General features: G+C 50.8%; 4 protein-coding genes across 4 annotated transcripts; 2 read left to right on the top strand and 2 right to left on the bottom strand.

Annotated features, from left to right (window-relative positions):
* Window positions 1–3823: 3823 nt before the first annotated feature.
* On the top strand, window positions 3824–4234 carry VTN49DRAFT_6832 (uncharacterized protein; the record flags this gene model as incomplete). The annotated part of the gene is made up of 2 exons (XM_069415034.1): window positions 3824–4106; window positions 4161–4234. 2 exons carry the CDS (start codon window positions 3824–3826, stop codon window positions 4232–4234), a joined length of 357 nt encoding a protein of 118 aa, XP_069264872.1.
* Window positions 4235–4324: 90 nt separating this feature from the next.
* Window positions 4325–6215, bottom strand: VTN49DRAFT_6831 (uncharacterized protein; the record flags this gene model as incomplete). The annotated part of the gene is made up of 3 exons (XM_069415033.1): window positions 4325–5069; window positions 5122–6049; window positions 6137–6215. 3 exons carry the CDS (start codon window positions 6213–6215, stop codon window positions 4325–4327), a joined length of 1752 nt encoding a protein of 583 aa, XP_069264871.1.
* An 847-nt stretch (window positions 6216–7062) lies between these two features.
* VTN49DRAFT_6830 (uncharacterized protein) lies at window positions 7063–7744 on the bottom strand (the record flags this gene model as incomplete). Its single annotated transcript, XM_069415032.1, has 4 exons — window positions 7063–7184; window positions 7244–7259; window positions 7397–7516; window positions 7622–7744. 4 exons carry the CDS (start codon window positions 7742–7744, stop codon window positions 7063–7065), a joined length of 381 nt encoding a protein of 126 aa, XP_069264870.1.
* A 3777-nt stretch (window positions 7745–11521) lies between these two features.
* Window positions 11522–13132, top strand: VTN49DRAFT_6829 (uncharacterized protein; the record flags this gene model as incomplete). The annotated part of the gene is made up of 1 exon (XM_069415030.1): window positions 11522–13132. One exon carries the CDS (start codon window positions 11522–11524, stop codon window positions 13130–13132), a length of 1611 nt encoding a protein of 536 aa, XP_069264869.1.
* Window positions 13133–13344: the final 212 nt, after the last annotated feature.

Here is a 13344-nt window from a genome sequence, read left to right as displayed (position 1 = left end):
TTGGTGTCCTCGGAGGAAAGAATATTGTTTCGGCGAATGTTTGAAGTATTCGATGATCTTTGCTGTTGGTTCGAATACTTCCTTGATAGATCCTAGGCCGAGGATGACCTTCAAAAAAACTAATTGGATCCCGTGGGAGTCGCACGGAATCTTGAATGCTTTGGACACGCGGGAGTCTTGTTTAAGAACTGACCATGCTTTCAACATGGTGCTGCATGTGTCTGTTGAAAAGGAGTTTATGCACGTCTAGTCGAAATCCGACGGCGCCAGGCGCTCTAGGTTGCGGAGGACACTAGACGCTATTCTCTCAGTGTCAAAGGTACCTTCCGGTACCTCCTCTGACGTGAGATAATAGGACTGGCCCAACTCAGCCAGTGAGATATTAAGAATTCGGTTCGATCTCATTTGAACCATTGGGGTGCTTTCTGGGGATTCAGATAGTAGCACTGCGCGTAAAAGTGCGTTCCTCCGCAGACGCATTTCAAACTCGATTTGTTTGTTTAAAGTTTAATTCGTTCTGCTTCTTCCGTCCCCTCGTTTTGGCCACCAAGAGTGACGTAGGATCCCGGATGATCTCCTAGCGATGGGAAGCACTTCCGATCGGAAGATAAGAATTTTCGAATCCGCTGAAAGTCCGCGATGCCATCTGAAGAGAAGGATAATCCTTGAAGGTTTTTCGAATCAGTTTACGTCTCATGTCGCGAGTACCGTCCGGGTAGAGAGGTGTTCCGCACAGATGTAGAACATCCGAACGGCCTCATGATTCTCGATATGCCCAATCTGACGGCCTCGGTCATAATAGCTTCGAAATCTTGGAGCCATTTATCAAGATTCCTCCACGCCAGGCCTCTTTCAATGGTGGCAATCTCTCTCTAGAACTCTCAGCCAACTATCTATCTCCAGGACTGTCAGCTTCAGGGCTGAGCACTAATTAGGCGAGGTGATGCACTAGGCCGGATACGAGACAAGGGCCTCTCCGACAAGTATTGAATTCGAGGATGTCGAATAGATACATGTATGGTTTGTCGCTATAATAATCATCGGTCCGGCCGGCATCAGTCGGATTTCGAATTATTTGCGGTCATTTCTCATGCGCCCTTTGGTAATGAAGGGCGATACTGTCAACGTACTGCTATCAAGCCGCCTGATAATTTCATCCGGTGGGTGAGCGTGTATCTCGGGGGGAGGAGCGATGCCAGGCGCATAACCCGACAAGAGAGCTTCGAAAGAACCGGACAAAAGGCGGACAAACTGATGATGCACTTCCCCTTTCTGAAGAGCTCACACTTGCGTGCATGCTCGCTTGTATGCATGCACCAGGCTTGTGACTGATCCAAAGTGAGTCACGTGTTCAGGATCGTCCGCATGCCAAGACGCACTAGGGCTTCAGGCCCTAGGCTGCGCGACGTTACCTCTCTGGTATGAAAGGAGCTTGCCGTCGACATGTCCCAAGCATGGAGGTTACCAGTCTATGTACCATGTGATCTGACTGCAGAATGTCACTGCCCTATCTAAACCCTGCAGAAAACTGCGTGATATATCGCACAGATCGTCATGTGGGACTCCAAATAGAGAGTTCTCCGGCGAACGGCTGGGATTTACTCGGATCGTTTTTGCACAAGGCCGATTGATTGATTGACTGCCTCCCTAAGGTGAATCCGTTCTTCAAGGATTTTGGTCGCGGGTGCGAACATGGAGATACATGAAGTCACAGCCCAAATTGCCGAAGGGCTTTGATGGAATGTATCTCATTTAGGAATAGTAGCTTCATGCGCGCTTTGACGCTTCTGAACGGACCGAGTTGCTCATTGCTATGAACCTGTAAACGGGTATTACTACTGATTTACATTGTGAACTCTCGGATTGATGGTTTCTCGCTGAGGTCAGGTTGGCTATTCTTGGCATTACACTCTCAACGTCCAAGCACAGCGGCTGAGATTTCGGGTTCCGGCAATATGTTGGCTTCGATCGCTCAATATGGCAGTAGGCTAAGAATCTGAGAATGCCGTTCTTTCCTGTTGTGCATGGGAATTGAACTCATCATGCAGATGATACGGTATTGTTAACGTCAACCATGTGAGTGTGACCTGTCACAACTCCTTGTTCAGATTGAAAAATCGCATACTTCGTATACGGAGTTCCCATGCACCATTCTCCGTATTCAGTAAGGAGCACACAATCAGCGCCAGTCAATAAGGGTAGGATATCGTGCATTGACGATGTCGCGTCCAGAAAGTCGGCGAGCCCCTTGCTCAACGCCTGAACCTGATTCGCGATTGCATATCGTGTCTCGCGTCTGCTTCGCGTCACCTGATGACCAAAATGAGTTCATACTCTAGAGATTTAATGCTCCTCATGAGTCATGTCTAAAGCTCCGTACACCATTATGTAGCCTAACGGAACACCGTACTGTTATCCTATCGCATGCAAGGAACCGACTGAGACAGCTAGGCTGTGTAGGCTTACTAGTGGTATATGTACACCGTTGTTTGACTTTGGGCTAGTCCGCATAGCCGGAGCTTCAGCCTGCGACCGGGGATCGATATGAGTCAACAAAAAAGGCAACCGGCATGAACGCCTCCCTGAACCAGCCGGACCGGCCGACTGGTACATAGCCGGCGGAGCACTCGGACCCGGGCCGCGCCAGACTGACAGTCAGCTCCTTGGGCATTGAGCCGATCAATCATTCAATTGGATAATGTAGCTGTCAACAGCACCTAACTATAGTAGGGACTGCGAGCACGAAGTTCCAGATCTCAATGAAACTGAATCCAAGCAGTTCCGGTCAGATCATCGTAAAGCACCGGCCCTATGTTGGGCCATAACAACTGAAATTTCGGGTCCAATACCGATAAATCTCGAATAAGATGTGCCATTCACCGGTTGGGGATCTACCGAAAGAGGTATGGTATGCCAAAGGGCAGGGCTCAGTCGGATTGGATGAATTAGGGCTTCAGTGCCAAAAGACCCCTGTCCAGTCCACGCGACAAGACGGTACAAGGTACGATCCAGTAACATTGTGACTAAGAATGGCCTGCAGCGGATCGGCGGTGAGCGGAAGACAACGAAAAGTTGTCCTTCACTCTCCGAACCCCCCTGACAATTTAGTATCTTTCAATGAACAAATTTGGACACCGTGCTTACTGGATGATGCAGTTGTCGTATTCATCGAATCAGTTACCGGAATTGGTTGCTAATCTTTCCATTCTCGAGCCTTTCTGGCCTCGCCTTGCCTGAAGTCCCTGTCCAAAATCCAAACGTTTTAGCGTTCACTCCCCTACCTCCAGTGAACAGTACATCAGCCGCTCCTCGGCGTTGATCAACACACAATCTGGTTGAATCTCGGAATCGCGGGCCGAGCGATCTCATTTTTCAGCTCTTTTTCCTTCCCTTTGTCAACGGTCCCTTGCTTTTTGGGCCAATTTAAATTTCCACTTGTTCGCGTCGGTCGCCCTGGAACCTAAGCCGCTCTGGAAGCTGATGAGCCACGAATTACAGTGCGTGATCCGTCCTCACCGATTTTTATTTGTCCTCATTGGCCTAGTTTTCTCAGAAATAGGCAGCTCAAACCTAGGTAAAGAAAAGCGTGGGTAGCCTACATCCAGAGAGTATTAATTCGTAGACGAAGTGTTTCTCTGAATTCATGCACAGTAGAGTTCGAGCGTGAACAGCCTGCAGTGCAAAGCTGTCGGCCTACGGGTTCCACCGTCGAATTAGGAACAGGCTCGAGAAGGTACGTAAACTACAGGAGCAGCCGCGCATTTAGACACTGAACGAGATACGGGGTACATTAAATGGGTACACGACCGAAATTAATAATGACATGGCAAGAATAACCGACCGTGCTGCTCCTGTCCACCAAATGTCCCAAACCAACAGATCGCAATTTCCTTCGCAAAGTTTCCAAATCCTTCCTCCTCTAACTGTTTTCAGTCCAGTCCATCCATCCATATGCATGCTCATGAACAAATCCCGGACTCCCAAACAATGCATGAAACAAGCTCGCTGTGAAAAGAAACCAAATGGCCTCCCTCCAAGTCGTGTGCGTGTTCCAACCCTGCCAAATGACCCTTCCACTCTATCAAACATCCCTGCCAAGAGAAAAAGTAACAAAACAAGAGTATTGAATGCAAGTCATGTAGCTTCGTGACTGTTGCCAGCACAGTCTGAATCACACAAGCAAAGCAACAATGACCAGCCTGACAGCTGGATTGCGTGCTGTCCGCGATTGTAGCTTGGTCCGTAGAGAAGAGAAAAGTCATTGATCATCGCACTTCAGGCGCAATTCTAGCTGAAGTCGCAGCCGGTATTGCCCAGAAGCGTCTCAGCTTCTTAGATCTGAACTGGTTCGTGCCGATAAAAGTAGCCGAGTCTCCTCCTCGGGATTGATGACGTCGCCTTGATTTGTTGTCAGCATCGAATCATGGCGCCGGCGTGCGCTTAGATCTTCAGTCTCCACTTCTGGCTGAGCCGCAGTATCATTGACGCGAGAATCAACGTCCCGCACAAAGAAGCTCTCCGCCGCGCCAACTGCACTGATGATGCCGCATACCCACCAGGAGAGGATGGAGAAACCAATCGCAAGTCCCTTTGAGTTCAACAATGTGGAGCACGTCGGGCCCAAAGCGCGGCTTAAACTCGCCACTGACCCTGCTGCGCCGTTGATAGAGCCAAGAGCCGCAGCTGAAGGTGCGGAGTTGGTGAGCAGAAGATTGACCGAGGGGAAAGCAATGACGTGGAGAGTGATCTTGGCCAGCAGTGCTAATTGCGCGACCGGAATATGGAGAATGGGCGGCAGCAGGACCAAGTACGGCACGGCGAAATAGAGTGGTGTCCAGATTACCAAGACGAAGCGGAATGCGCGTAATGTCCCATAGCGTCGAACCAGGAAAGGAAAGAGACAAAGCTGAGCAAACAGAGAGTAGGCACCTTGTAGGCCGTTCATCACCCCGACCGTCTTGGGAGACTTCCCCAGACCTCCCGTGAAGCGGAAAGGCGAGATCGGTGGGTTGTCAGGCTTTGGCGTCTCGAGGAAAATAGGCATCAACACGTCGAATGAGACGCTATGGCTGTAAAGTACCGTCAGAACCCGTCTGGTATTGTAAGGTACATCACACTTACTATGCCAGAATCCCATAGCCAATAATGATGAGTACGATCTGTTTGGTGAAAGCGCCGGTGAAGCCCACTTGCGTAGCATTGCACTGTTGCTCGACATCGTCTTGTCCGAGAATCACAAAGCGGGAGCGTTCAGCGCACGACGATCGTGGAGTCGCCTCCCTGCTTGTGTACGCTGGTGGAGGATCATCCTCAAATGGACTAAATTCCTCGTCGCGGATCAGTTCGGCTTTTTCCGCAATTGGTGGAACGAGACTGTGACCCTGCACCGGCCTGCAAAAGGTCTTGCCCAAAAGCCAATGACCCAACTCCAGACCTAGGTCCCTTCGATGTTTCTTTTCCGCATGCGTCTCTTCCAGGAATAAGATGCCGATGCTGATGCCAAACGCAAGGATAACAACGCACGCCAGATTTGGAAGCAGGAAGGGAAAGCGGTCCAGTAGACTGCCTGGTGCGCAAAAATCAGGGTAGTTTTCGCATGGTTGGACCAAAGCTCCGCCCATTACAGGACCAATGATGGATCCGAGACACCAAACAAACGGCATAATGGAATATGCCCTGGGCTGATGCTCCTTGACTGTCACGATCTCCGCAACGGTTGTCTGGAGGACACCAATGTTCCCGTTGAGGAGACCGCCGAGGGCTCGTGCAAGGATGGCAGTGGCATAGTTGGGCGCAAATCCAAAAACCAGCATACTGATGGCAGTACCAATCAAACCCATGATGAGCACGGGCTTGCGGCCTACCTTGTCACTCAGGCGCGACCAGAAGACGCCTGAAAGGAACTCGGTAAAGGTAAAGGCCGAGGTAATCATACCAGCATAGAGACCGATAACTTCCTCTTGGTCCGTTACATGAAAGTACTTCACCATGTAATAGGAATACGGGAAGATAGACATAAATGCAATGGGTTCACATATGCGGACCAGAGCTGTCGATCATCATTAGCCATGGGTCAATTCGCAAGACAATCTGCTCACGGAAGCCCAGTGAGCAGCAAAACATCAACCACACGTACCAAGAACGAACAACTGTCGAGTTGGAAATCCATCACTAGACTGGAAACGGCGCTTCCACCAGCGCACGAGGAACATCATGAGTGTCTGGCGAGCAGTGCGCCAAAGCGATCGACTGACAGAGAATTAAGCAGGATGGGAACCGACACCTTTAAATAGGGCTGTTCTTCAATGGCATGGAATTCTGGCCTAGGATTGCAAAATCGTATGTCGGAACAACGGAGAGCACCGATGCAGGACCGGTACGCGTATGCTGTTGGAGGCACCGCCCAGTTCAACTTCGATTTATATCTGAGTAGTCCACACTGGCCACGATGCGGAAGATAGCATGGATCAAGTGGAAAACTCAGCTACTGGGTGTTCTTCTGATGTGTCGTCGGTATCTTCCGAGTGCCAACGGAGAGCACCGATGGGATACTTAAGTATGACAGCACACATCTCACCGTCTACAATTTAATTTAATCAAGTGGGCCAGGAAAGGGGACGAATGGATCCATGAAGACAATTTTGAGTTATTCGTATGAAATCACCGTGCAGAGCTGTTGCCTTACAGTTCGTAACTTCGTGACAGGTAGAATGGATCTCGAAGCATGCAACCCAACTATGACCCACAGATCGTGAAATACAGCGTAAGATCCCATGCATGGTCACCTTTATCTGGAACCGGCATTTCTCCAATAGGACGAGAGGCTGAAGAGTAAGATTCGTAAGTGTACTCCATAGTTGAAACGCCTAGGTCCCGAGAATGGGAGACTGAGAGCAACTGTACCCAAAACCCAGAACCGTCCCAACGGAGAACACACTCCTTGTCCATTTCACAAAAAGGGTCATTTAACCGAGGGATCCAAGAGACCAGTGCAAGAAGGAAAAAAAAAGAAAACCAAGCGTTGACGCGAATCAGTGGTCGAGATGATTTCGGTTCTCAGTTTCACCGGTCGTCGAAACGAGGCTTGGAAAGGCAAAGGGCATCCACTTGGTCACAATTTCCGCCAGGGCCGCAGGCCTGGTTCCTGAGTCCCGGCGCCGGGGAAATCGACAACCACAGCCACGCTAGTCCTATGGAGTCAATGATCATCGTCCTATCCAGAGGGCTGGATTTGGTGACAGACAGGATAGGCTAAGCTCCTTTAGTGCGAGTGTTAGCTCCACCAGGCTGTCGGGGAATTTGGACAACATTCATGGCGGCTGGGCCATGGACCAGGACAAGGGATAAGACGGGGCAAGGCTGCCCAAGAACGACTAGTACGAGTACGAATACCTACTTTTTTTCTTACTAGGTTATGGAAAAATGAGTCCCTTCTTCGGACGGTATGGAGTCCGGAGGGCGAGGTGCGATTCCGGCTGCCCAGACAAATCTCTGCTTCCAGTTCAGCTCCCAACGCCTGTCAAAGTCGGTCGCTCCAATGGAGTGGGCCGTTTAGCACAGTCCAGAAATGGAAGCCTCTGCCAAATGATGGCCATGAATTCAGGAGGTCTTCGATTCGTACTGAGTTTTGAACGGAGCACCGACAGACTAGGGTATAGGTTGACGGTTTGCCCCTGATGGGTTGAGCTTCAAAGATGGGCACAAAGGGGGTCGCGTAAATTCTGCCAAGACGAGACAATCCCATGCATTTCTCTGCACTCGCGACTCTTCTGCACGCGGTCAATCGTGCATGAGATTCGAAAGTTTTCTGCCACCTTTGGCTTTCGGAAATCGGAGAGTCCTGTCGCCATGGGAACAATTCCATCTGAGATTAATTGCTCGTGTTGCGGCGGCTGTTAGGTTAGCACGAACTCCATGACACATGACAGACAAGTTTCTCCCCACCCCAGGGGACAAAAGGCGCGTGGAATCATAGGCCGGGTCCGAAGGGCGGGATTCCGGGACGAAGATTCCGGAAAATACGATGAAGAAAGCTTGAATGTTCAGGCTTGTGATTGGGACACTGATCACCACCCCCTGCGGAACCGACTATTGGCCGGCTCTTTTGTGGAAAATTGTCCCGATCAAACTTGGCGCTTGGATGGGTACCTTAAGCCCATAACGCGGGGGATCCTTGATCCTCGACCCTTCCCACTGGATAGGACAATGGTCAAAGTGGGAACTCTGACGGTCCAACTAGTAGGAGGCTAAAACTGGCGGACGATTCTGAGATCAGCTGGTCCACTACGATGATGTCACAACAGAGTCGAACAGAAAATCAGGAACGGCTTCGTGAATATGAAGGGAGACTACTATAACTGCGGTAAGACGACAAGCCGAACGCCAAGCACGCTGAAAGAGCGGAATGCTGTGTCCCGTGATACCCTATGAGCACTTCTACCATGATCTGATAACCCAGCCGACGGAGTATCCAAGTGACCGCTAGCCTACTTTGTACAAAATTACGAAAGAACGTTGGCTGGCTGTAATTGCGCCGAAAGGGGATCGCGGAAGCTCCGATAGATCGACGCAACGACGTCATCACTGATGTCTGAGTTCAATGGCAGCTAGTGAAGTCGGAGGTAGCGATGTTGACTGGCATGGAAGCAAGCCGATGCTCCACCGGCCCGCTCCAGCGGTGACGGCTTCGGTTAACGGACTTCCCTTTGGGCATACGATGCTCTCTTTGCGTTGACAGACGCAGTCTGTCGTAGTTACAGTAGTTTGATTCGTCGGCCAACAAAGGAGTTGCTTGGGAGTCGTAGAATGTTCGGTGTAGGTACTCCGTATGTGATTGCTAATCACCGGACTCGAGCGATTGGCTCATACGAGTCGTCCGCTCTTGACCGGGAAAAATGAAAACAACATTTGTTGTAACTCATCATCAACGGTCGTGTCAATCAGGCCCACGATAGCAGGCAGTCTCTAATGGGTGGCAGACTTTCCAAAACAATCTTACGAGTACAGACAGTATCAACCTCCAACTTGCATACAGAATGCTACCGGCCCCTAACCCCACATTTCCCATGCAAAATAACGTCATAATCAGCGTCTCTGATCGATGGAAGGGCGCTAATGTATGTGCATGTTTATCCAGATCGGGAACGGGTACAGCGATTTCCCGTCAGTAATATCAAAGGCATTATCACCGGAGGGTTGTACGGAGGGAGTGAATTCGAATCAGGACCAACGATGGAATCAGAACCAGTGAATACCGGTTGCCTTGTCCAACCATCCGGCGGTGCCATTTGTTCAGCCTCCCGCTGCCCAAGTGGCTGAGTCTTCACCGCTCCTTGGGCTAGCAAGCTGTTATCAGATCGAATACTTACTCGTACCGTACTTCTCGGCAATACCGAGAGCCTACCCCGCGAACCCGTACTGTACACATGGGTATTCGGCACCTCGCACACTGTTTACGCCGCATATCCGGCGACTAACGGTCCCCTTCCTGAATGCAGCAAGTCCGGGCGTCCATGTCAGCATACTGCCGCGTCCCAGATGTGATCAGATGACCTTGAACATTAGCAGTTCTTGACAGGGCTTCCTTTCTTCCCGGCCCCGGTCGTAACCCTGTTCATCCGACTATAATCCTTACAATGCTCGGGGACCACCGAACAGTCCCCGAGAAAAGCTCGGAAACGATGCATACCACCAACTACCCATGGAATTCTAGCGAGTTCGCCTGCAATCCGGGTCTGCAACCTGTCAGCATGCTGTACTACGGAAATTGTCGCTAGCATGCCGAGGACGTTCATCTTGGCTGCTTATCTACGCTCTATGTTGAACTCCCTATGACAGGTCCGTTGTAGCCTGATGGTTCACCTAGTGGTAGTCTTTGCTTTTGGAAAAGAGAGAGTTCATGCCAAGCACAAGTGCCGGGCTTTACACATCGCATGATGACTTGCGTGGAGGTATACTCTGTACTATCACTTTGGGACAAAGGAATCACACAAAGATCAGGTGATCCTGGAAATTGCCAGGTCCTTCCTCAGGCTCAATGTCCTGATTGTTTGTAGTCTTGTCAAACAGATGAACCCCCGTCATTGACAAGATGGAGGGCTTCGTTTCCGATTTGACCGGCGAACACGAGGGTACAAGCACAGGGGACGGAGTAACAGGGTGACCAATATTAGATTAGTGCCCAACAGGGCCCCAAGTCATCAGCGCTGGGCGTCCATGAAGGCATGGGATAATCGGGCATGCCTGGGGACAGTACTACTGTAAGCACCCCTGTAGAGTACGAAGCTACTCTGTACAGCATTAGAGCCATGCAGTTATTGTCGACCAGTACTCTGGACGGGGTACTCCATCAGGTGCTTTTTCATCAACCCCATGTACTAACCTGGTCTACCCCGCTGTAAGGCTACGGCATACTAACGCTGACTGTAAATTCCCGCCTGTTATTGCACCGATAGCACTATTACCGAACAATTCAAGCAATCAATTAGGCCAGTCATTCGTAGTGATCAATCGCTGTGCACGCTATGTCGGGGTTCTATTGAGAGATTCAATGGAAACTCGGCTCCGTGTCCCGCCCGCATCCCCAACATTGACGTCATCCGCGTTAACTTGCCTCCGAGAACAGTACTGTAATTTACCATTGACTTGGCAAGCAAGCTGCAAGTATAACTGGTATGAAGACGTGGTTAGGGCAAGTCGGTACACACGTGGGACAGTGCAAATCTGTCAGAAAACGCAGAGCAACCAGCATTACAGACTGAACTTCAGCAACTTCTCTGTCCTCAATTGATCGGTCTGATTGGATACCGGGATGGTGGCTATCGAGAGTTTATGACCGGCAGAATCGGATTCCTTCCGGTGGACGAATCAACAAGCGGGATGACCGAGGAGATGAATCCGCTGAAGCAAAAGCCTCAACTCTAATTTTGAGGAGCCGGGGGATCTTGGACGGAGCACCTACGAGTACTGGCCAACTTGCACGAGGCAGTGTCCTGCATTCCGTACATGTCACCGCTTGCTAATGTCGGATCCGAATCAGAAATCAATCATACAGCGCAGCTTCTCCATATCAAGATGGTGTTTGGAGTCGTCTGGTGAGAGAACAACTGACGCAACACGCGGTGAAGCTCAGGAGGCTGGGCGATCCTCCGCCAAACTGTCCATCTCCACTACGGAGAACGAGTACGAGTTCACCGTACCCATGTCTCAGGGAGGCGTCGCGGCTAATCTAACCTAAATCGTGGCACTCCTCCGTGATGCTGTCCTGATCTGGTGCTTCATTTCTTCAAGCAAGGGAGAGTGTGTATTAACCTACTCCGTATGGAGAATGTTCTCTGTACACTGGTCAGAGTGTTTATGCGGTCATGTGATGTGTGAAGCCTGTCTAGACGAATGAGAGTGCCCCTGTCAGTTCGTTCACGTGACAAAGTTTGAGGCAAGGATGATTTTGCGGTGCAAGTTTGATCATGCTGCACAGCAGACTGGACACAGTTCAGCGTGAGATTTAAGTCGAGACCAAAAAATGACCAAATTACATCATACATGGTTGCCATTCTTATATCCATGTCTTTACAGAACCGATGCTACGCGTCGATCAACCATCAGAGCCGCGGAAAAACTTCTGCGGACGTATCGAATTTATCGATACCACAGTTCAGTCCATACGCCAGCCGAGCCAGTCGCCCGTGAACCTCCTTCGCATCTGAACCCAGATCCTTCTGACTATTCGCGATTCCTATTCAAAGACAAATGTACCCTCACAGTCGTTGCGGGATCAGGAGGCAATGGGTGTGTGTCCTTTTTACGCGAGAAGTACATTGACGAAGGGCCGCCGAACGGAGGCGACGGCGGTAGCGGAGGCAGTATCTATATCCAAGCCATTGACGGGCTCACCAGTTTGCACAAACTTGCTCGGCGGGGAATCATCCGTGCCGGGCGCGGGAAGAACGGACGCGGCAAGAGTCAGGGCGGAAAGCGAGGGCACGATGTTGTCATCCAGGTCCCCGTGGGCACTGTCGTCCGCGAAGTGGGAAGATATGATCCCATCGCAGAGGAGGAGCGGAGACTCCAAGAGTTGCGAGAAGAGATGTCAGAGGAAGAGGCGCTTCGAGTGATCTCAGCGCGTCGATTTGTCATGTATCCTGGGTCTCAGCCGTCCGACTTCCTTACCATGAATCTCCCGACGCTGCCTCCGCCTCAAAGATCCCCATTGGCCGCTCTGGAGCCTCCGGCGCCGATATATCTAGACCTCTCGAAGCATATGGACAAGCCAATGCTGTTAGCCGCCGGTGGTGTGGGCGGTTTGGGCAATCCGCACTTTGTTTCGCGTTCTATATGGCGACCCCGGTTTGGTACAAAGGGGGAGGGTGGTTTGACACTACATCTGGAGCTCGAATTAAAGCTACTTGCCGATGTCGGGCTTGTCGGTTTCCCGAACGTCGGAAAGAGTACGTTGCTGCGTTCACTCACAAACAGTCGAACGCGAATTGGTAATTGGGAATTCACAACATTGTCTCCTAGCATTGGAACTGTGATTCTGGACAACTTTAAGGGGAGACCCTTGATTGACTCTGCCAATAAATCTCGGCGCACCCGGTTCACTATCGCTGATATTCCTGGGTTGGTGGAGGATGCACATCTAGACCGCGGGCTCGGCCTAGGGTTCCTCCGCCATATCGAGCGCGCGGGCATCTTGGGGTTTGTTGTCGACCTCAGCACCGGCAACCCGGTGCAGCAGCTCCAGAAACTCTGGCACGAGATCGGCGAATACGACAGAATGCGGAATGAGCCATCGGAAGCCCATTCTCAAACGGGACCTGTGTCGTGGATTGACTTGGGTGAGACGACCTCCAAGCCATCCAGTTCGAAGAGCCTTCCGCCGCTGTCATTGCCGCCAATCTCCAAGAAGCCATGGTTCGTTGTGGCTACAAAGGCGGATCTGCCAAATACTCAGGAGAATTTCATGGCTCTCCAGCAGTATGTTTCTGCTGTGCAGGCAGGAACACAGCCGCATCCTTCTGGCCACAAAGATGCATTCCGGGAACGGTTGGTTGTGATTCCCGTGAGTGCCATCCGGGCAGAAGGAGTTGAAAGTATACCCGGCTTGGTCATGAGCTTTTTAGACAAGCAGTAATGAGTCATGCCACTCTACAGTGTTCTGACCGTGAAAGGATTTGCATGGAACAGTCTACGATCCCATACATACTCTAATTGTTGTACTTTTATCATTTATTCACATATTGAGAAAAGTTTTTTGAACTAATTGCAATGAGGCCGATTGATTCGTGGACATCTGCAGCGCGTAGGCTAGGCACGTGTACTCTAGGCTGAGCTGCCGAAATGTTG

This window comes from Thermomyces lanuginosus (genome assembly GCF_041956635.1).
Source record: "Thermomyces lanuginosus strain ATCC 200065 unplaced genomic scaffold VTN49scaffold_42, whole genome shotgun sequence".
Taxonomy (NCBI): domain Eukaryota; kingdom Fungi; phylum Ascomycota; class Eurotiomycetes; order Eurotiales; family Trichocomaceae; genus Thermomyces; species Thermomyces lanuginosus.
This window is presented reverse-complemented; position numbering and strand designations above follow the sequence as displayed.